At 41.3% G+C, this 23,800-nt stretch overlaps 1 protein-coding gene across 1 annotated transcript in view; it reads right to left on the reverse strand.

Moving 5' to 3' along the window:
• The window catches only part of Enpep (glutamyl aminopeptidase (aminopeptidase A)), a 79,194-nt gene extending 58,291 nt beyond the window's left edge, over positions 1-20,903 (reverse strand). Inside the window, exons 1-3 of the mRNA XM_005397109.2 lie at positions 20,017-20,903; positions 7,573-7,714; positions 4,835-4,966 (exon numbers count right to left, since the gene is read on the reverse strand). Coding sequence (XP_005397166.1) covers positions 4,835-4,966; positions 7,573-7,714; positions 20,017-20,630 — 888 coding nt within the window. The 5' untranslated portion in view covers positions 20,631-20,903. The remainder of the gene's footprint in view (positions 1-4,834; positions 4,967-7,572; positions 7,715-20,016) is intronic.
• Between the last annotated feature and the right edge of the window lie 2,897 nt (positions 20,904-23,800).

Here is a 23,800-nt window from a genome sequence, read left to right on the forward strand (position 1 = left end):
GCTGGGGATTTAGCTCAGCGGCAAAAAGCGCCTGCCTGGCAAGCGCAAGGTCGTGAGTTCGGTTCCCGGTACCGGAGAAAAACCAAAAAAAATAAAAAAATAAAAAATAAAATTAAATTAAAGGTCAAGGCACAAGTGACACGAGAATGCAGAAGTTTTGTTCTTACTGTATCATTCTGCCTCTTTACTGGTAAGATTGAATTCTAAATTTCTAGTTGCAAGTTAGAGATAACAACAGCACTTGTATCACAGAGATGCCACAGGGATTAAATAAGGTATTGCTTACACAGCACTTGACACATATTGGTTCTGTGTGTCCCATAAACAGCATCAGTTTCACTGCAGATAATACACTGAATTATTAACCTCTGGGATTTTCCTGATGTGAGTTTCCTTTTATGTGAGCGATATCACATGGCGGTGTGCATGGTAGCCATGATGAACATTAGAGGACTACAGGGAAAGGTAAATTTATGTTTTTGATGTTCACATAATAAACTTGAAAGCTAAAACCTTTTGACTTGCAAGAACCTCATTCTGAAAGCCTTTAGCAATAAAAACAGGCAGGAACACAGCAAATCACAGAATTTCTGCTGCAATACTGGAGTGGAAAGAGAATAGAGAGACATCCGGACTGCTGAGTCTTGAGGGAAAGACTTCCCTGAGTCAGAGGAGGGGAAGGAGGAAGTGAGGGGGGCAGGGCCCAAAAGGTGTTGGGTCTGAAATGAGGGCACTGCATGGAAAGGCCACACGGATGGGAAGGACCTAGCTTGAACAGACTGCCAGCACCACCCAGGCCGGACCCTGGCCAGGCCTATGGGCCTCCCCAGGAGTGCTGCAGCTCAGCTGTGCCCTGGCTCCCCATCTTCATAGTTCTTGTCTGTTGAACAACTTCTACCACATGAGTGACCAAACATCCAGGTTTTCCTAGCACCATCCCAGGAATGCATGTCTGTTACTTATCTATTTACACCTCTTGTCCAACATAATTTACAACCCCTCTGTTATTTGTATTTTCTAGATGATAAAGTGTATGGTCATTCTCCCCTTTGACAGCAGCCTGACTTCCCACTGCTGCTCCAGCAGGAATCTCACCTGACCGACTCCAAAGAGACACACCCCATTAAATGAGCCATGATGTGTGTGGGGCCCCTAAAACACAAGGTGAGGTCCCTGGCACTTTGAAGGCTTGCACCAGGGAAAAGCTGAGGGCACATTCAGTGGCACTGGGGAGCAGTGATGCCTCTATTTCACACCTGGGTGGCAGACAGTTGCCTCAGCATCTCACTTTTTGCAGGACTTGGCATCCTCTCATGCACAGTAGGTCCTCTAGGAACACTTAGAAAGTAATACGATTGAAGGAACCTCTGTTTTGCTTTGATTCTTAATCAGAACTGGAGAGGAAACAGAGAAATCTGTACTATTTAAAATTCTATAAATCCATACTGAATGTACATAATTGCTATTGCTAAACAAGACAGCCTCTGCTAAATTTTAGAAGTTTATGTTCTCCTAGCAGTAGGGAGAAAGTTAGGGGAGGGGATACTTGGTAGAAAACAACAGTGACACATCAGGGTTTTTTGTTTTGTTTTTGATTTTTCAAATTTTGCCTTTTCAATGTGATGTACCCTTCACCCAAAACCTTTCTCAAAGTTTGGGGAAATTCTCTCTCTCTCTCTCTCCCTCACCTCTCTCTGTCTCTGTCTCTCTCTCTCTGTGTGTGTCTGTCTCTCTGTCTCTCTGTCTCTGTCTCTCCCTCTCCCTCTCCACCTCTCTCTCTCTCCTTCACCTCTCTCTCTCCCTCTCTCTCTCCTTCACCTCTCTCTGTCTCTCTCTGTCTCTCTGTCTCTCTGTCTCTCTCTCTCTCTCTCTCTCTCTCTCTCTCTCTCAATGCCATGGCTGTGCAAATTCAAAACATCTTCAAACTTTTGAGTTCAAAATTTAACTGCTAGGATGTGCTGTTTGAGGAAAAACAATATGGTCACTCAGGTAACACAAAACACTCATTGACAGTTTAACTTGCTTAGCCTTCAACACATACACACTCAGAGATTTAAAAAGATGTGGTCATCACAAAATAAAAACAAAAAGTGCTGAGAAAACAATCAGAAATAGGAGTTGGAGATCAAAACATGATTTCTAAAGCAAAACTTAGTGCTTTTCCTTAGGAAGGCTAGTTTCCCACAGGTGTTAAAAATTTTTTTGTTTCTCCGGTTATTACCATTTACTCCAACTGTGCTATTATTTTTCTTGCATTTTCTGTTTTATGTTTCTTCTTCTCTTCCTATACCTTGTCTTAAGATTCGAAGACTGTAGGACTCTGAGCCTGGTGTGGGTTTCCTGGATGCTACACTTTGGTTGACTTAGTAGGTTGATTTTCCTGAGAATTTTCTTTGGAATGAGAAATCATAGCAGGAGCTTTTTGCAGTAGAGTATCAGTTTAGATTTCAATATAGAGTGAGTGAGACCAGAACAGGGTAACCTTTCAAATGCCAAAGAAGATGAATGTATTGAGGAACATGAACATTCACACCCTATGCTTTAATTTCTCCCATAAGATTCTGTTTGCCTTGGAAAGGAAACAGCTCCAGCTTCTTGCAAGAGGAAAAGCTCTGGTTGCCTGTGTTGGGTAGAAGCAATGGACAGGAAGGGAAGAGCCACGTATTGGCTTCAGTGCCACCTCTTGTTTCCTTGGAAATCTCCTGACTAAGAGCATCCAGGAAGTTGCCCTCTTATTAAAAGATAACCAGAAGGTGATATATGAGGACAGTATTATCTCCAATCTCCCTCCCAATGATGAAACGCTCCACTGACATAAGATAGAATGCTGGGCTCTGAGCTTTCATGCAAGAATCATTTAAGAATATTTACCACTTACAGAACATTTGGTGGTCCTTTTCCAAACTGTATTTTCCATTATGTCACTCCAAATTCTTTATGTAAAATCTACCTTAAATCCTGCTGATGAAATGATGGTTCACCCAGCAAGTAGAGCCACCTATAGTCCCTCAGCCCTCATCAGAGGGCCAAAGGGCAGAGTCACACTGGAAATCCAAGCCTGCTGTCACTAATGGAAAGTAACTCCATGTATAATGTCTTCTGTTGACTGAATGGTTGGATTATGCTTAATTTGAAACTATGTAATCATTAATAGAATTGATCAGCTTTTCTGCTTTGTCTTGATAGTTCTATTCAAAATAGAAAAACTTGCCCAGAATGTAGTTATAATTTTAAAAAATGGATGTGGAAAAAATGTGCATGATCAAAGACAGGCATGCAATTGAACTCTTATGAAGAAAAAGTACCATCAGACAAAAATTCCATATTTGCTATAAGGTTGAAAGAAAAAGGCAAGCTTGACTAATGTGCTCATCTGTATGAGGAGCAAGAGGAGTGGTATCAACTGCACCTAGTGCTATCTGGAAATGCAGCTTCCTCTTCCTAGTGCCATCTGTTTTCATGCCTAATATTATCTGTCAGCCGCAGTAGTAAGTACTCTTGACCCCTGAAAGTGATGTCAAAGCAAGGTATGCGGCAAGGGAAGGAAGAAAACCTGATGAGTCATCCTGATATTCACACAGCCCCTTTGAGAAGGTTGTTGGTCATTCCTCACCTTGCTAGAATTTGGACACAGGTTAGGCACATGCTAGAAACCCAGCTTCAGCATATCTCAGTATCGTCCCCTACCACACCAAAATGAAGAGGAACCTTCCCGAGAGTTAGTTTCACAGGAAAGAGGGAAACCATCCCTTCTGCCCCAACAGCTAGCAAAGAGGGAAAGGTATTTCCACAATATCACATTTTATAATGCTTAGCAGGGCACACTCTATGGAAAGATGTTGGAATCTGTCTTCATGACCTGTTAGTTGGATCTTGAGCAAAAGAGTTGAACTCATTAAGCTTCTATTTTCCCGTCTGTAAAATAGGGTGGTAATTTCTTCCTTATAAAATAATAATTGCAAATACTGCCCTAGTTATATTAACAGATGTATATGCACACACAGTAGTATATAAGGCACAGAGGTGAATCAACTCACATTATAGACAATACAAATGTTTGAAGGATACATGTGTATAAAGCAGAACATCTAAAGGGGAGAAATGATTGCTGTACACAGTTGCTTTGCATGATCCCATTTCACATTGTTGGTGTAGGAATCTTGACTTTTGTATGTACTTGGAAACAAATAAAATGGAAACATGAAGAAAAAAGATAAGCAAAATGGGGGCTTCCAAAATTAAAAAATAATAAGTGAAAGTATTGTTTTTTCAAAAGGGAACTATAGAACTTTCATCCTGATTTTAAAAAAGATTTATATTTTCTCATACTTTAAAAAATGCTTTGGCTCCTCCACTGCTAACTGTTATGAATATCCTGTGAACTAGGGCCCAGTGTTGCTCACTGCTCGGCTACTGTCTCTGGTCTTCCCCTGCCTCTTTATCTGCACTAGGACCTCACCCGGCCCTCCGTCGTTTCTCCAGTCAGCTTACTCCAGCTATTTTCATATATTTATGCTGATGTACCTAGGATATAACTTTTGATGTATTGAGCAGTTTTCCCGTAGAAAAATTCAAAACCGTGCATATTTACTCCGGCCATGTTTGTTTATTTCTCCTGTGTATTTTCAGCCTACATTTTTCTCTTTTTTTTTTTTTTTATGAGCCTACATTTTTCTATATTGCTTAATGTATCATCACGCTCACAGGCCCTGATGACTAAGAGCTTTTCCTGGCCTGTTATGTGAAGAATAGACACACAAAAAACTATATTAAAAAGCAGAAAATTAATCATAAGTGCATAGACAGTAAATTTTGCCGCGTTAGTGGGACTCACGGATTTTCCACTGTTGGAGGTTCTCTGTACGAAGGTGAACTGGTGCACAGCGAAGCACACTAGGTAAGTGCTCATGGGAACAGACTTCTGAAAAGTCGTTCGAATCCAACTGTCATCCAGTGTCTCTGTTTTCTATGGAAAACAAAAGGTAATCTTTTATTTGGCAAAAGATTAATCCCATACAAGATAAGTTCAGACCGAATTCTTCAGTCATACCTCTTTTGTCAAATCCTTGAAGTAAAATTATGGTAATGTTCACAAGAATAAGGGAAAATTTACTTAATCTTCAGTTCTGTGGGTGATTGAGCCATACACTACCAGATTTTCAGGGAGAAATAAAATTTTGAATGTCATATCAACTGGACAAGAGTTTGTCTCTCTTCAATAAATACACCATCCTGACTGTAAAGTTCTAGGGGGTATGATGATCCCTTAATGAAGAATAAGCTACTGCTCAGTAGGTATTTGCTAACTTGACTGTGCGCTGTATGTTCCATCATTGTATCTGAAATAACTGAATGTTGCTTTTTCTTTTCCACCTCTAGTTTTATACATCGAGGACCGAAAGTATGGCTGCTGTGGTCATTACCTTGGTGACCATGGACAGAGACAAGGTTCCACGCCTTACCTGACTACTCATCCTTCTGGTTTGGGGTCCTTACCAGTACTACTGTCCTCCCTGCCAATCACGTCCTAACACTTGAACCATGGACACTTGCCCAGTTCCTGTAGCCATCCCCATGGACCCTATCCCAATTCCTGGGATAAGTGTGTTTAAAATCTCCACATCCTTTTGTAGTCACTAAATGAGAAGCCTTAAAAAGACACTTAGCAGGGCAGGCTGCACTAAAATCTGTACATAGCTAACACTGTGTGTGTGTGTGCATGTGCACATGAATAAAAGAGTTGGGGTTCCAGCAAGGTTAAATTATTCCACAGTGAAAATCTAGCAGTATCAGTCTGGATCTCTCAATAACCCTGAATATTCTCCTTTTTCTCACATATTATCTGGATTTAGGAGAAGGCAAAGGAGTAAATCTGTGAAACAGGAGATCATTTTAAGTAGAGGTAAGTTTGTTTTCTTTCTCCTCCTATTTTGCCCTTTGTCCTCCTATTCCTGTCAAAACTTTCTGACAGCACCATGACTTAATCCCATCTCCTGAGTCAATGTGTCACACTTTGATTGCATCCTTTCCTCTTTCCTCACCAAGCCAAATTTAACGTCTCAGGTGCCTGACACTAGAAGAAAACAATTTTATAAAGGCACACATAGGCACAGATGGCTGATAAGAGCTTAGATTTTAATCCTCTTACATTCTTCTTTTTTATTTTTTCAAGGAATCTGTTATTATTAAGAGGGATGAATTACAGTGATGATATTTGGAGAGTGAATCAGAAAGTTAGGAGGGATAATTTCAGTCTTTCCTAAGGATGAGCTTGACCTTTCTACATGTCAAATGCATAAACTATGGTAAACCTCTCCTTTGAAGTAATAACATTCTAGTTAATTACATTACCCATTATGAACATGAGGAGCAGTAACACAGGAAAGAGTCTAATGTTAACTAATAGTTACACAGACAGAAATTAGTACAGCCTGTTATTTATTTAACATTGGCAAACATTCCCTTTTACCAGAAAGTCTATAAGCATGGTTTTCTCTGGAGTTGGCTTCTACAGCCCAGTATTTAAGTAATAATGTTTTAAGTAGAACTTTATCTATTTAAAAACCTGGGCTTATATTTTGCTGGAAAGTAAAAACAGTGAGTAGGCACTGGAACATGTTGAGTCTACGCTTCCATTGTTTCGCATTAATTTATCATGACAAGCAAAAGCCCTAGCCCGTGTAGGAGGTGTGACCTAAAAGTATGGTGAAAGCTTATATTCTAAAAATGTACTATAATGTGACACACATTGCCATGAATTCCCCTCAAAATCTTCTCCATAACTTTGAATGCACTTGACCCATAGTTCCTGCCACTTTCTTGTTTTTTTTTTTTTTTTTTTGGTTTTTCTCTGGTACCGGGAACCGAACTCATGACCTTGTGCTTGCCAGGCAGGCGCTTTGCTACTGAGCTAAATCCCCAGCCCCGTTCCTGCCACTTTCTGAAGCAGTTCTGGAAGTCCTTTTTCATTAGTGTCTTTAGTTGCTCTGTCATGGCTGCCTCCATTTCCTGGGCTCATTCAAAATCTTACCTTTCATGGTTATTTTGACTTTCAGGAAGAATCAGAAGCCATATGGTGCCAGATCCATTGAACAGGTAGATAAGGACACACTGCAATGCTTTTATGAGACTGCCTTTCCCTTGGATGGTACTCAGCAGCAGCATTCAGCGCTCACAAAAGAAGACTTTCAGAACTGTTTTTGAAAGTGTCAAGAACAATGGGGAAAGTGTGTTGGAAGCAAAGGGAGTCTTCTGAAGGGGACTGATGGCAATGTCTTTTACTGTAGTAATTTTTTCAAAAAAAATTTAACATTCACTATGTGTTTTGATCACCCATTGTATGTCTATTGAATTCTCTCTTGCTTATATCTCCAAAGTGATTTTATTGCTGGACTGAGATATCTGCTAAAAGCCAAAGAAAAAAGTTGCCAGACTATACTCTTAATCCTGTAAATCAATAATTAGTGCACATTTAGTTTTAGAGTTCAGTGGGACTTCTCCATCAGAAATCAGGTAATTTAGCTGATACTGTGACCAGACCTTCCCAGAAATGAAACATTCAAAAACACTCACCTCCACTGGCATGTTTGAAAGTGCATTGTATTCCTGGGGGTGGATGATAGATATTGTGAAAGTTGCCTTTTTGTTGGGTTCATCAAAGCATGGGAAGGATTTCCTGGCATCTGTTGGTTCATGATCAGTGGCCGCGATGCTCCTGAGGAACAAACACAAACTCATGCACGCTGCCTCCACCCACAGCCCCTTGGTTCCTCTTCCTACGGCAAACAATGAACTAACTATGGAACCATAACTACTGCATTGCTTAGCTTGAGCTTCCAGCTACAAAACACTCAAGTGGCTGGCAAAGACTCTCTTCAGTTTCTTCCAGACTCTCTCCTGGAATTTTAAGGTTAATAAATAAATGAAAATCTGGAGACAGACTGCTTCTGATATTGAGATATTTTGGTGCCATAACTGAAAATCTGTTAGATGAGCAAAAATAAATCGAATTATGAGCTCTGACTCTCTGCACCCCAAAGCCATTGAGCAACAAGGCGACAAACACAAAGCCAAGCTCAAAAGTTTGTTTCTAACAAGGGTGGTGAGCAGCTGTGTCCCATCACGGGCCAGAGGACTGTCTCCCGGCATCCCCAGCTCCTGTCCCTAATGACACATTCTTTCTTATTTATGTTACGTTGGGGACAGAACCTTGGTTTCATTTCCATGGGAAGGAGGTGCTGAGTAATCTCCCAGGTTAAGTAAACTTTGGCTTGCTGAAAAGCCCACTTTGGAAGGGCTAGGGTGTAGCTCAATGGTAGAGCACAAACTCAGCATTACAAGGCCCTGGGTTCAATCTGCAGCATCAAAATATATTTTTTTTTAATTTTAAAAAGCTACTCTTGAAGAGACAGCAGCACTATTTATGACTCTTACTACACATATGCTTGTGTTTGCTAAAACATTAATGTTTAATATTTCTACAATTTCAAAGTGAAAATACTATTTTCTGAGCAATTTGCTCAAAAAGTCAATAAACGTACACTTTTTACATGTGAGCATATTATACTAAAACAATAGTGTTGTATATTTGCTTATTGGAAAATAAAGCAAGATAAAAAGTATAAAAAAGGAAAAGTAAAGAAATGCTGATTTATAGTCATCAATAATTTATATAAGGAAAATATTTTGTCTTTAGGATTCTTCAGCATTAAGCATATCACAAAGAACAGCAAGCTAAATTATTAGATCACCCATTCATCCCACAAGTAGGGAGCCCCATCCTCATACACAAACACACACACACACACACACACACACACACGTGAACACACATACACACACTCATAGACATTATTCTAAGTGCTGAGGACACAACAAAGACAACATCAAGCAGGTCTTTGACATCTTACAAGACAACCAATAATAGACAAATAAGTAATCTGGGACAGTGATGAGAGCTTTACAGAAAATAAAAAAGAGGATGTGACAGAGGCTGACCCAGGAGAAGGCTCAGCAAGGTGAGGGGGCCCTTTCAAGGGCAGCCCTTGGAATGGATGATGTCACGCTGAGGTCAGGGTGTGGCAAAAAGCCAGACAGGTAAAGGTTCAGGGGAGGGTGTCCTAACAGAGGGGACAGCAGATAGCGAGATTCCAGTGAGAAAGAGCTGGATGCAGTTGAGGAATTCGAGGTGCCCAGAGAAGCTGGGCCCCATAGAACCTGGGGTCTGGTAAAAAATAGGCTTGAGTGGTTTGCAAAGGCTGGCTCAGGAGAATAATGCAGGCCTGGGAAAGAGTCTACATTTTATTTTGTTTCAAGGATTTATTATAGACTCTGATTTAGCTAGATAGTAATATGCCATTGGTCAACATCCATGCACAAGAAATTTTGGGTTTTTTTTCCAGAAAACTTCTAGATATAAAAAGTTACTTGTTAAAAACTTGGCCACAATAACAAATTATATAAAATAAGTAACACCAGAAAAGTGGCTGTCTTTCAAGGAAGTATTGACTGGAGAAGGGAAATTTCTTGAATGGGGGCAGCAAAGATATGGGCCTTTGTTGGAGCTCACCGAGCTGTGCTCATTAGAGATGTGTGTTGCCGTGTGTATGAATTTCATTTGAAAACTTATAAGTAAATATCAAGCTCTATAAACAAATATCCAATGCTAAGAAATATTTTTGCAGTGGCTCTGTGTTAGCCATTTGGAAATAACTCTCTCTGTTTTCTAAGGTTGGCAAGTGACAAAATAGATGTGGAAGATAACCATAGGTGGGGTTTCACTGCAGGGCAAGGCAGTTGTATGTGTATGAAAGGACAAAGCAGAGCCGACAGTACCAAACTGTAGTTTCAGGTGTCAGTGTGCCTTCCAGGATTTTCAATAAAGATGTGGGTCTACAGAAGTACACACAAAGAGACACATATTTCCTATTTTGGTGTGGTGAGCAACACTAGAAGCCGAGAATGGCTTGTAGGCAGGAGCACAATTAATTCCCAGAAGATGATTTTGAGATCCTATTTCCCACTACAGGAAACTAGGACTCCGAGAAGGAATGGCCAATTCTAGTGCTGGGTCAAGAAAAGTCCAAGATGACACTGGGACAGCTTTCTCTGCCAAAAAGGAAGTACGTCAGGGACCATGGGAAGGAGTCAAAAGGACACAAGGGTCTCCTGGACAGCCTCACCACTGGTCAAACCTGGGGGAACTGGAACATCACAGTAAATAATGGGATTAGAGCCATTAAATAACATAAGAACCCATGAACCCTTACTCGGATTTTTAAAATGAATAAATAAATAGAAGAGAAGGGAAAGCTGTTCCTTAAGTAGGTTACAGACCAATAATTTTAGAAGTGATAGATCTAGAAAACCATCAGTGGATGCCTCAGTAGAAAGTGGAGTTGGGCGAGAAGGCATATTTGCAGAATTTCAAAGAATTTCCAGATTACTACTTATAAAAAAACCCCGCACCTTAAGGGGGAAAAACCTGTTGGATACTGCCTTCAACAAATGATTAAAGGTAGCATCCCTAATAATCACACAAACTAATAATACACATTTCCTGATGTCATTTCCTGAGAGCAACACAGCATCACTTATGTGATATTCCTGACACATATCCTTGCATATTTAGTTTAGACAAACTAAAATTGAGGGACATTTTAAAAACAGCTAACCTGTATTCCTCAAATATCAGTGTTGCTAGGCATGGAGTGCACCCCTAAGACTCCAGCCCTCAGGTGGCTGAGGCAGGAGGATAGTGTGAGTTCAAGACCAGCCTGGGCTGCACAGTTAGCTCAAGGCCAACTTAAACTGCACTGCAAGACCTTGTCTCCAAAAAAAAAAAAAAAAGCTACAGACTGTTCCGGCTTAACTGAGTATAAATGAACAAATGCAATGCATGACTCCAAAATGGATATAGGACTAAGACAACTTGATAGATATTATTAGATGAATTGATGAAATATGATTACAAACCACGGGTTACAAACATAATTGTGTCAGTGTTAAACTTTCTGATTTTATGTTTTTTTCTATTTGTTTTTATTTTTTATTTAAAAAAAATTTTTTTTTGGTACTGGGAATCGAACTCAGGACCTTGTGTTTTCCAGGCAGGTGCTATACTAAACTCCAGATTTTAATAACTGTACTATGGCTGTGTTAGAAAATGCCTCTGTCCACATTGCTTCTCTGCCATTTGGCTAAGATCAGGGAGAAAGAGAAAAAGAGAGGAAAGAACAGAGAGAGGAAGGAGGGAAGGGAGAGAGAAAGAGGTAAAGGAAAAAGTGCCAAGTAATTGGTGAATGTGGGCTGTCATGCAGGTTTTTATTTTTATTTTTTTTTTTTGGTTTTTTCTCCAGGAACCGAACTCACGACCTTGCGCTTGCCAGGCAGGCGCTTTTGCCGCTGAGCTAAATCCCCAGCCCCTCATGCAGGTTTTTAAATACTGTCTGACTCTCTCCTAGATGCTAGAATCATACTACTAAAAACCCAGGAGAGAGGACTTTTCAATCCTTTTATATCCTTTCTTTAATAGAGATTCCACTTGGTTGTGGACTAATATGGCCCTCCCGAATTAGAGCAATCCTGAGCTGCCCACAGATGTGGAACACAGCAGTGATGGAGATGCCATGGTGTAGCACACTGGGTTATCTTGGTGGTCTTCACAGTAAATGTTAATCACAACAGGTCCAGCCCAGGGACACTGGTGTGCATATAGTGACTGCACCCACCAGAGAATCTACAGAATGTCTTTTTCTTTGTTAAAGTGTGCAGTCCTGTGAGTTTAGAGGGAAACTCTCTTCTGAGAATAAAAGCTGTTAGATCTTGAGAATCTAACAGAATAGAATAAAATAAAAATGTGATCTTGAGCAAATCACAAAACTTCTTTCAGTGTCATTAGATTTGTCCAGACTCTTTGTAGGTGAAGTGTATGAAACAGGAAGATCTCATTAGTATATCTGAGATTCCCTTGAAATTGACATAGTGAGGGACAGTATGTACTAGAGGCCTAAGTATGTTTTATGACATAACGTTTCCTACAACCTACAATACTTAGAATTCACTCATTTGACTAGAATATGTAGCAGAACAAAATTACTTGTTAAAAACTATAAACAGTAGGACCACTTTTTAGAATGGCAAGCGGAAAAAAAAATAGAATGGCAAGTCATTATTTTTCTCATGGACTGCTGAATAACTCACATGCCTCTGTTTATGAATGCCAAGTTTTGTCAAGAGTAAACTATTGTATATTATCTGTAAATCAAAAATTTTTGAATTATTCACCATTTGTAAATTGTTAGAAATACTTATGTTATTACTTATAAATTATAAATATTCCTAAACATTATGCAAACTTGAAAACAAGGTAAATGGGCATTATGACACAACTTTAGGTCACAGCTTTTCTGGAGAGGTTTTATTCCATGATTAAAGTTTCCTCTTTTTAAAAATCTGATGACTTGTGTAGCAAATTAATGGCAAAAGCCTGGATAATAGCAGAAAGCTTTCAGAAGTGGGTCGTGGGTGGCCTGAATAAGGGTGCTGGTGAGGTGGAGGGAATGAGCCACTTCCCCATAGGCATCTCTGTGCTGTGTTAAGAAGGCCCTCACTGACCTAGTACATTAAAATCCTTAATTCACCAAAGGGCCAATGTCCCTGTCACTTGTCAGCATACAAGTGGCCAAGGTGACCTTAGAGAAAGCTGAGGGAGAGGAGGTGATGACACAAGACACAGCTCACTTCACTCTGTATCAACTTTAAAAACGAAACAAAACAAAACAAAAAAAACTATCTGACAGTCTCATAAATTATATGGCATATTTCTTCCAACAAGACTCCCAGGCTATGTTCAGCAATTTCATAACCTGGACCAGCCAAATAAACAGCAAAGTCTGGGTAAAACCCTTGAACAAAAAGTTTCTGGCAGAGGAAAGGCAGCCTTGGGTACTAAGTCCAGCCATCTCAGTAAAGGTTCCAGAATTCCACAGGGAGCTAGTCAGTCCATGCAAGCCAACCCATCTAGGTTAAGCAAGCCTTAAGGTAGTTTATGGTGATTTGAATTAATCAATTACTTGATGTCCATTTGCTCTTTTTGTTCTATGCAGAAGGTATTCAAGGTCAAATAAAATTTCTCTTTGTTTCCTTGCTTCTAAAATAAGGAAATTACTAAACCTCCCACAGCAAGTAAATAAGACCCTTCTGCATCCCCAAATCTTAATTGTTTTTAAAAGAGAATAGTAAATGAGATACAAACAAACAAAAAATAGAGCAATAGCAGCATACCAGTATCACAAACATAAACAAACCAAAGTAAGAACATTTAAAGTGATACAGGGTTTCAAGACAAAATAATGCAAATTAACAGTGGTTGTTATATTACATATCGCTACCCTCAACTACGTTGCTCAGATTACCAGAAGTAAGAAGGGAAGATTGTTCAAACCATTAAAGAGAATAAAAAAATAATTATTATATAAAACATTAGAGATAATACAGAGTTTCACTAGACAAGATGGTAGGAATTCACCATTGTAATTCCATTGCATATTGTTACCTTCAAACCAGCTGCCCAGATTACCAGACACAAGCATGCAAAATTGATCAGAACATAAAAAATTTTAATCATTAACTATTCCTTTCAATATACCATCAGACATCAGCAATGCAGTTATCTCAGCTACTCATATATTTATTGATATTGAATATAGTAATAGGTGACAGATCAGAGTAAGAATACAGTACTAAGCAGACTACAACTAAAATTGCACAATCAAAAGTACATGTGCTCAAGTACAAATATCCATGCAAGTGAGAAAATGCACACACACAGACACAGACACACACACACACACGCACACACTTAAAAATGAGCATTTCATTGATGTTTCTACTCAATTTCTGAATCTTATCACAAACTTTAACATTTGCCTTGGGTGTATGTATCCAAATACCAACTCTTAACGTCTTCTAAGAAGTCTAACAGGTCTAACTCTGAATTGCTGGTCTCTTCCTTTCTAACCTCATTCTTTTTCTTCTAATTCCCATACAAATGAAAGGAGGGGACTATCAGATCTCTAGGTCACTTGACACCCATAACTTTAACTTTAACCCTTCCCCATATCCCATACTCAATCAATTAAGTCTTAACTACTTTTCCTCTAAACTACCTTCCATCGTATCCTCTTCTCTCCATCCTGGCATCTCTGCCCTATCTGTTCGCTGGCAACTCTTTCCTGGATTCTTATAGGTCCTCTCATGTACCCAAGTGTTGATTTACCACTTTCCTTCACTATCCACATCCAAAGAGTCACTCATCAATTCTTCTTCCACAGTGTCTATCACAACTGTCCTCCCTTGTCTTCCTTGAGTGGTCTGTAGAGTCACCCTAGCTAACCTCCTCATGTAAGGGGCTGCAGACTAATTTTCTCTTCCTTGGTATGGTTTTCTGACTTGCTACCTTACCTTTTTGTCTACATTTACCTTCAATTTGCCTGAGCCTATTGAGATCCTAATTAAAATTCATCTCAGATCTTACCAGAACCCAAAGATCATTCCCAAAACCCAAGCTAGATATGATCTATTTCTTACTCAAATTCTTCTACTTCCTGTCAACTCCAGCTATTCTCACTCATTAAATTATGAAAACTACATTCCCAAGTCAAAAAAAGATTTGAAACAATCCACTTCCTTCCCATGCGATGGGGGGAAAGGAATGGAGAGTAATTTTCCACCCGGACTCAGGGAGAAGGTAACGTCACCACTGAAAGTTGAGATCATTTGTGGGCTGTGGAGATGCAGCACATCCTTCACGTGCCAGAGAACACCTGTCACCTGGGTGTCGTTGGAAATGTTTCCATCACAGTCTCTCCATTGTTTGAGTGTTCCCTGAGTGCTAGGTCGTAAACAGGAGTAACAGCTCTCTTCTCAGGGGCCTCACAGAAGAGGACCCCAGGTCACAGGCACATGGGATGTTACATCCTTTGTCAGTTTGTTACAGACTCATAGTGAGCATTATCAGATAAGTTCCTGAAAAGACACAACTTCAAAAGAAAAAAGAAAAGGAAAAGCAAAATGTGTCTTTAGTATTATTGCCCAAATGAATGTGGACACATGATCCCTTCCTTGCTATTTCTTCTGGGAGGGATTCTGTGCCACACTCCAGGCAGCCAGAACCCAACACACTTAGAGGAATGCTGTGCCAGAGTAATTCAGGCCTTTTGGCTAAGATCGAGGGAAATGAAATGAAGTGGTGAATGTTTGGGAGAAGAGAATGCACACTTTGGGGAACTGGGTGGGTGGGTGGCTTTGGGGAAGAGAACAGCTGGAAATGGTGCATAACCCAGTGAGGAATGGGGAGAAGAGTGTGGTGAGGATGCAGCCCGAAGGCCAGCATTCTTCTTGGCGGTATTTCTCAGACCAACAGACTAGAAAGAAAGAAGAGGTGTGTTGGAAAGGACATGTGACCCAGTGTTCCTCAGCCTTTCTCCTCTAAGCCTCACTACAAGTTTGTCCCCAGCCAGCAGATGTGGGTACAACCGCTGAGGAATCCTCAGCTGCTTCCCTTTGCCACAAAACCCTGAGGGCAAGCATCAGGGATTGTTGTCTCCTCTTTGTGAAATTCCAGTTCTGGTTGTGTTTGCAGAAATCAAGAGGTTTGGGTTACTACCAAGAGCAACCTCAAGTTGCCTGGGTTACTGCTGAGGGCAATCGTGTTCTGCCTGGACTGTGGGAGTTGCATAATATCCCAAAGTACTGGAACTCAATCCCAGAATTAAATTTTATATTCATACTGAATGAAATGAATATGTCGAAGAGACATTTGCTCTCCCATGTTCACCGCAGAGCTATTCACAATAGCTAAGACATGGAAACAACCAACACGTCCATCAGCTGATGAATGGATTAAAAAAAAAAAGACATATATACAGTGGGATACTACACAGTCACAGAAAGATGAAATTTTGTCATTTGCAGCAATACGAGCACAACTGGAGGAATTTATGTTAACTGGAATAAACTGAAAAACAAGCACTGCCTCAGCTCACTCGTATATGGAACTGGACAGCGTTGACCTCATAGAACGGAAAGTAGAATGGTAGTTACCTGAGGCCAGAGAGAGTAGCAGGGGTGAAAGGGGCTGGGAAAGACTGGTCAGTGGGCATTAAGTTACAGCTGCTGTGGCACAGGAGGGTGACTGTACTTAATGGTCACAGATACCATATTTCAAAAAGCTGCCTGGAAGAATTTTGAATGTGAAATGATAAGTGTTTGAGGAACTATGCATATGCTCACCCTGATCTGAACATCACACAATTTTTATATACGGAAGACATAAGAAAAATATACCTCGCTTGCATTTTTAAAATGCAGTTAGAACTATGAGGTGGGCAGGGTGGCACATGCCTGTAATCCCAGTGTTTGAGCAGTTGAAGCAGAGGGATCACAAGTTGAAGATCAGCCTGGGCCACATAGCAAGTTCTAGGACAGCTTTTAGTACATAGGTAAACCCTGTGTCAATAAGTAATAGGGTAAATAAGTGAGTGAATGCATGAATGCGTGAATGAATATCTATGAATGTCACATGCAATGATACTGCATAGTAGGAAAAACAATACTGGGGTGATGACCACACCCTGACAGTCCTCTATGGACTCACTGGATGAGAACCTCAGGGGGCTGCATTGTCAAATATTAGCCCAGGCATGAGAAAAACAAAGCATTTTTCTCTCATCTTGAAATATTTCACAAGTAAAACAAGAAGTATCCCATCAGCATCAGTGAGGTTACTGAGTAACTGCCAGAGCTAGCCGAGCCAAGAATAACTCGCTGCATCTGGTGGACAGTGAGTGCCTCAGCCACCACCAGTGAGGTCCACCAGCACTGACCCTGGATACTGGGGGCCCAGGAGCCAGTTGTGCCAGTTTGCCAGCTGAAAACTGAGCCCACTGAGGTTCAGAGTATAGCTGTCCCATATACATTTTATGGTAAAGCTAACTGGTAAGAAAAAATAATCCAGAGTCAGACTGATTATCATACATTTAAATATATAATGCTTTTTTTAAAAAAATGTACAAACTATGTAACATAAATTTATTAATAAAAACTTATTCCATATTTTGGGGTCTTTCCTCTAGTGTATAAATTTTTATTCATTTTATGAACTTTTTCATGGCTATTAAAGTTTTAGTGGTAATTTTCAAGTGTTGGCTTGTTTTTACTTTACACTGATGAATATTTTAGTCTCATTTAGGTGAAGTTGTTAAGAACTTTATGCCTTTGCCTCTATGAAATTAGCAAACACATTTAAAAAAATTATTATGCTTTTGAAAAAGCTCAGAGAAATAGGTGCTTTCATACACTGTTGGTGGAATTCAGGGAATGAATTTTGAAAGCCAGTTTACAGACATACTCATAAACATGTTCTTGCACTTATGTTATATATGTACATACATGTGCATGCATAAATACAGTCATACATTTGTGGTATGGGCCATTAACCCAGGAATTGTTAAATATTAAAAAGTTCATAAATTAAATAAAATGTTCATTGCATGAAGTAGGAGTAGCCAATATTTATATTTATGTAAGTATAATAATTATACTTATTTTCATTGATTTAATTCTATTAGAGTTATATGATGATCTATAAAATTACTCATCAAATCATTTTTGGATAAAAAGCAAATGGTATCAGTTGAAATTTTGATGCCATTTTGAAAAAGTGTATTACTGCTGTACAATATCATGACATTATATTTATCTGTGCCAGAAAAAGATACAGAGAATCTACTCTGTCTAAATGTTAGCAATGTAGCCACTGAATATACTGAAAGAATGAACTTATGGGTGGATGTTTATTTTTTTCTTATAGTGTCCTCTATCTTCCAGGCTCTCTACAGTGAATGTATATTATTTATGTAATGATAAACAGATGAAGAGTTATAAGTTTCTTGATGTATTTGTACCCTTTGACCCAGAAATTCTATTTTGAGGATAATATCCTACCTAAGGAAATAAACATATAAAGATGAATTTACAGTTGTGTTGTTTTCTGACTTGTTTATAATAATAAAGTACTAGAAGCAACTTAAATGTCCAACAATAAGGAATGGAGCAAAATTCTTCAGTGCATTCATATCTTAAAATCAGGTTCCTGCTAATATTTAAGAATAAGAAGAAATGCTTACAACCTATTAAATGCTTATATCTGGTAATCTGAACAACTACTTTGAAATAATATGCAATATAACAACCACTGTTGATTTCCTATCATCTTGTTTTGAAATTCTGTATCATGTTTAATTTTTTTTCTTATTTTTATTCTCTTTAAAATAAAAAATATATGAAAAGAATAAATAAATAAATTTAAAAGAAATTGCTAGCTAGACAGACACAGTGCAATTACATATTTGATTGCCTAGAAAAATATTAGAATGTATATGAACATGTTAACACAGATTACCAATGAGTGGTGAAATTACTTGTGTAGGTCTTCTGAGTTCCTTATGAATAATTTTCTATGCCTTTTATAGTATAATTTTTATAGATAGGAAAATGCAAACAGTAAAGAAGATTTTTATTACTGGTAACATTAAGATATAAGATCTATAAGATAATGGTCCCTACAATTTTAATTAATTAGTTCATTTATTTAGTTTTGCAGTCTTGAGGATTGAACCTAGGACCTTCAAACTGAGCTACATCCCCAGCCCTTTTAAATTTTGTTTTAATTTTGAGACAGGGTCTTGCTAAGTTGCTTCCTTGCCCAGGCCAGGCTTGAACTTGCAGTCCTGGCCTGGCTTCTGCTTCAGCCTCAGAGAATGTCAGGATCCAAATATTTTCTCAAGTTGTCAGTTTTACTCAATCTGCCTATGCACCGCACAGTTACATAGGGATACTGAAGTATTTTCTTTTTACTCCCTGAACCTCCCCAACAAAGAGTAGGAAGAATTTTGACCCAAAGTCTTGCTTTGCTCTGTGAGAGTTTCCAAGGACAGAGAAGAGGTGTCTCCCGGAGCTGCCCAACCCGCTTCCCGAGCCCTGACACTAAGCTTTCTCAACTATCCACCTCTTCGGGATCTAAGCAGGCGGTGGGCACTGCAGTTCCAAGTCCTCGACACCTCAGTGTCCTGCAGCCTTCCTCCCAGAAGCAAGCACCACGTCCCCAGGGCAAAGTTAAAGTTTTGCTGGCTGCAAGGAGAGAACATCACCCCGGTACCAGAGCCCTGCCAGCAGCCACTGCTCCGCCACAGCGGCACCGTCAGGTATAACTTCGAGTACTAAGTGTGATAGACACCTCTGCCCGGAGCACTGAGGGAAGGGACGACTCCTGTGTGCCCTGAGCGCTTCAGGTACCGTTGGTTGCAGCAGGCCTGGTGGGCTGTCGCGTGTGGCCCTAAGGGCAGCAGCACTAGACCTGCCTGGTTCAGCCCTGCGGAGCTCAGAGCTCCCCGCAAGCTGGGCGGGCGCGGCCAGGGGCGCGGCCAGGGACACAGTCAGCCTGCCTTCCCAGAGGAAGAGGACAGAAGCATCTTTGGAGGGTCTTGTGTCATTTTTCAACCTCCCTCTTCTCCCACAAATGAAAAGAAATCTCTGGCGTTCACTGATTTCATGCGTTATCGCTTTGACGCTTAGTTTACACTCCCTGCGGGTAACCCGAGAGAATCTTCCACGCACAGCTGTGCAGACAGGGGTAGGGCCGAGTTCCCTGTGCAGACAGGGGCAGAGGCTGAAGCCTGTGACATCTCTGCTGCGGGGAGGGACTTATCGTGCCTTCTCGCGTCTATGCAAGTCTGACCTACGGTCCAGGATTTTTTGTTTTTTGTTTTTTTGTTTTTTGTTTTTGTTTTTTTTTTGTTTTTAATTGACAGCTTTGAAAACGCTACAGGGCAAGGCGTGTGCAGGCAGAACGAAGCCCAAGGGAGGCAGACAGAACAGAGCGAGCAGAGCGAGCAGAGCGGAGCAGCGAGGCCGCTGGCGGCAGACAGCAAGGAGGAGAAGGGGACGGCTTCTTACTTGACCCGGCCGCCCTCGGTGTAGGTGGTGCGGTAGAAGCCCACAAGCGAGCCGTCCAGCCGGCCCGCGAACCCCAGGCTCAGGCTGTAGAGGGCGTCGTCCGGCGTGGTGGGCAGCTGCTGCGCGGCCTCCAGCACCACGAACTCCTGCGCGCGGTACTCGAAGCAGCGAGTGATGGGCACGGGAGCGCGCGCGGGCGTGTGCAGCTCGGGGACCCGTGTGAGCCGCGTCTCGCGCAAGTGCAGCCACAGGAAGCGCGTGGGCGCGGTCAGGCCCAGGGCGATGGTCACGTTGCCCGTGTAGGTGTCCTGCTCCAGCTCCGGCCGCACCTCCAGGTCGTAGTGTACCGGCACGACAGAGTCCGGCAGCCGGAAGCCCGTCCACGGCCCACTCGCGTCCTCGCTGGCCGGGCAGGGGTTCTGGTCCTGTGGGGGGACCTCCGACGGGCCCGCGGGGGGAGGGTCCGGGGTCCCCGTGTCGCCGGGACACGAGCGGGTCAGACCCACGGACAGCCCCACGATGAGCCCCACGGCCACCACCACCGCGGAGATGATGGCCACGTGCTTGGCCCGGATGCAGTATCTCCTGGAGTCCTCTTTGTCTGCAAAGTTCATCGTGGCTGCCGCCCACCGTCCAAAGTTACGCGTGGAAGGATGTTAAATTCAACTGAGCGGTGTCAGCTGACTTCCTCCCCAAAACTGGAAGGGACTCCCTGGGTTGGCAGCCTGTCCTGGCTTTTAACCTCCTCTCCCCGCGGCCTCTGGGGTCCTGTGTGCTCCTCCAGGCTCCCGCCCGCCCGGGGAGGGACGGCAGCTGCGGCGCCGGCGCGAAAGAGGAGTACTGGCTGCGGGGCTGCTGATGGGAGCGGCCCCCTTATGAACCACGCGCCCAGCCCGCCCTGCCCCGGGCCAGTTAAATATAAAACAGGGCTCTGCTTATCAGCCAAAGGGAGGATGGGTGGTTTTTTTTTTTTTTTTTTTTTTTTTTTTTTTTTTTTTTTTTTTTTTTTTTTTGCCAGAGCTCGATCAGCAGCTTTCAGAGAGAAAGCATTTGGCTAAAGGGTGTGCTCACCAGAGAAAAACTCAACCTTTGCCATTAGGTCTAACTTTCCCTTAGAGCTTTCAGTGGATCCTTCTGAACGCGGAGCTTCTTGAATTTCACTGTTTTGTCAGGTCACCTGCCGAGGAAGCTACGCGTTTTCATTCTTTTTCCCATAGGATGTACATGTTCCACTTTGCCCTTCAGAAAAGCCATGTCCTAGGGCTGGTGCTTGGGGTGATTCATAAATTCAGGGATCACTTGAGTGTGCAGGGAACGTTGGTGAAACTGGTGGTCAGTAAAGCAGAACCAGATGACCCCAAAGCAGCTCAGGTGATTCTGGATAAAAGGGGGAAGCACAAAGAAATTAGGAAGGGGGAGAAAGAGAAACTGAGATGAGGGGGCTTGAACAGGAAGACAAGATGCCCCACTTGTCTCTGGAGTTTGTCTCCGAGTGAGCCTGACTTCCGTAGTCTTTGATGTAGTCATTTCCAAGAGGTGATCACAAAATACATTTATTTAAATTTAAAAATAAACACTCCCACTCACTTCAAACACACTTATTGTCCTTGCCACCTCTGGAAGTTCTCTTGGTGAGTGTCCTCAGAAGATGTGATCAAAAGGATGGTGAGTGATGCTGCCCAGTGCCATCCAGTGGAAGGCAGATTTGGATAAATATGACTCTGTCCTCAACCATCTTAGTCACACCATCTGATACTATGACCAGAGAAGGGGAACATTTTGAGTCAACTCAGGACATAGAGGCAACCACAGCTAAAGACACAAGAAAGAGGATGCCCAGAGCTGCAGCAGAAAGTGGCAAGAATGGTGGGATGAATGTGTTTGAAGCAAGGAGAAATATTTTTAGGCAGATTCATGGCAATGTGTTTTCTTACTGTAATGATTTTTAAAATTTAAACATTCACTGTATTTCATAGCCATACTTCACAAGTTTGGAGCAGAATCCAGATACAAAAATTGGCCTACAGAGGTGAGAGTTCCATGACCAGTGAAAACCTTTTGCATCTAAATGACAAGAAGTGTGGAGGTCACAACAACCTCTATATTTATGAGTAGCTTGGATGTAGACACCTCATCACTGCTAAGAGCAGCAATACAGAGTAATTATAAAAATTTTGAGAATGTTTTTATGCCAAGCACTATCCAAAGTACTTTACAGAAGTTGTTTAAATCTTCTCTGCCCTCAGAGATCGGTGCTATTATGATGCTCACTTTCGAGATGATAAGAGTGACATTGAAAGAGGTCATTGCTGAAGGCCACACCTGGTAAATAGCAGAGCTGAGGTATGAACCCAGGGTGTGTGAGTCTAAAGGCCACATATTTATTACACTGCACCAGTGCCATTCTCTAGAGAGGAGAAATATTCAAGGGTTAAGTAGCTATGAAAACAGCATTTCTCAAAGTGCAATCCATGGTTATTAATAGACAGATGAACAGAACAGGCAATTCTGGGTTAGATAAAGTCAAGATTTTCTTTACTGTCCCTTCTTTCAGAACCTGTGGATATTGACAGTGTGATCCTCCAGAGATCAAAGAGTAAGAGTAATTTCCACATTTAGTGGATAAAATTATTTTGTTTGGTTTTTTAGTGAGACAGTTTTTGAGGGACTTATGTTCTGTGCAACACACTCTGAGAAATGCTGTTTGAAACCACACTCAACCACAAACCAACCAAACAAAAACGCAAAGATAATCTAAGGCAAAATAGTCCAGGGTATTGTTTCCTCACAAAATAACAGAGAAAGAATTAAAAGGTGATAAGCTTTTCTAAATTATGAGTCCATCTTGTGCTTACTAATTTTACATCCTGAAGAATTCTAAACTCTTTCAGGTCACAGTATATTTAAATTTGGCAAACTGACTTCCTGAATTTCAGTACTCGACACCACTTTTATTAAAAAGAGGATCTAAGTGTTGATGCGTCAGATATTTTGATGTCTGTCTCAAAAATGAAAGGCAAAATATGGATCAAATTTACCTCACTATAATGAAAGGAAAAAATGAAGAGGAAAACCATTTGAAAGAATGTACATAAAATTATGTTAGTTTGGCGCAATTAAAAAAATCCCAGATAAGCAAACATATGCAAACTAACTTGAAATCAACCTGGTCCACATAGACAGTAATCTCATCACCAGACCCTCTGCTTGAACTGAGCTGGGGAGATACCAGACCTCTGGGATGGAGAACACTTTAGGGGGACTAGAATGGTCACCTGCCGTACACTCTCCTGTTCTGCTTGAAATTCCACCATAAGGGAGTCATTATTTAAGTGCAATTTTTTTCTTTTACTACATAAAATACATAAATGAATACATATTGGAAATATGTGTGCACAAATTTTGAGTCTAAGGCTCATATCTTAGCATCAAGCCATGGAAACTGACTGTACCAGGTAAAGGGCACCGCATCCTATCAGAACCAGTGTATCAGGGTGGCCTAATGGATAGAAGCAAAGCAGACAGCCTCAGAAGCGGGGAGGCAAGACCAGCATGTGCATCAACCACATCTGGGGTCCACATGTTAGGGTTTACTGTGAGCCTGCTGACTTTCACAATGCAACACATGTGCTCACTGCAGCAGGGCCTCCCGTCCTGCCTGCCACAGACACTGGAAGACTGTCTGTGGCAAGAGGCTTTGACCTAGATGATCGAGGATCCATCAAGGCTGCCCCTTGGGGGTGAAGGAGTAAAGAGAGGGGATCTATGCCTGCATGGAGAACAA

Source organism: Chinchilla lanigera, unplaced genomic scaffold (genome assembly GCF_000276665.1).
Source record: "Chinchilla lanigera isolate Chin_1 unplaced genomic scaffold, ChiLan1.0 scaffold00056, whole genome shotgun sequence".
Lineage (NCBI taxonomy): Eukaryota > Metazoa > Chordata > Mammalia > Rodentia > Chinchillidae > Chinchilla > Chinchilla lanigera.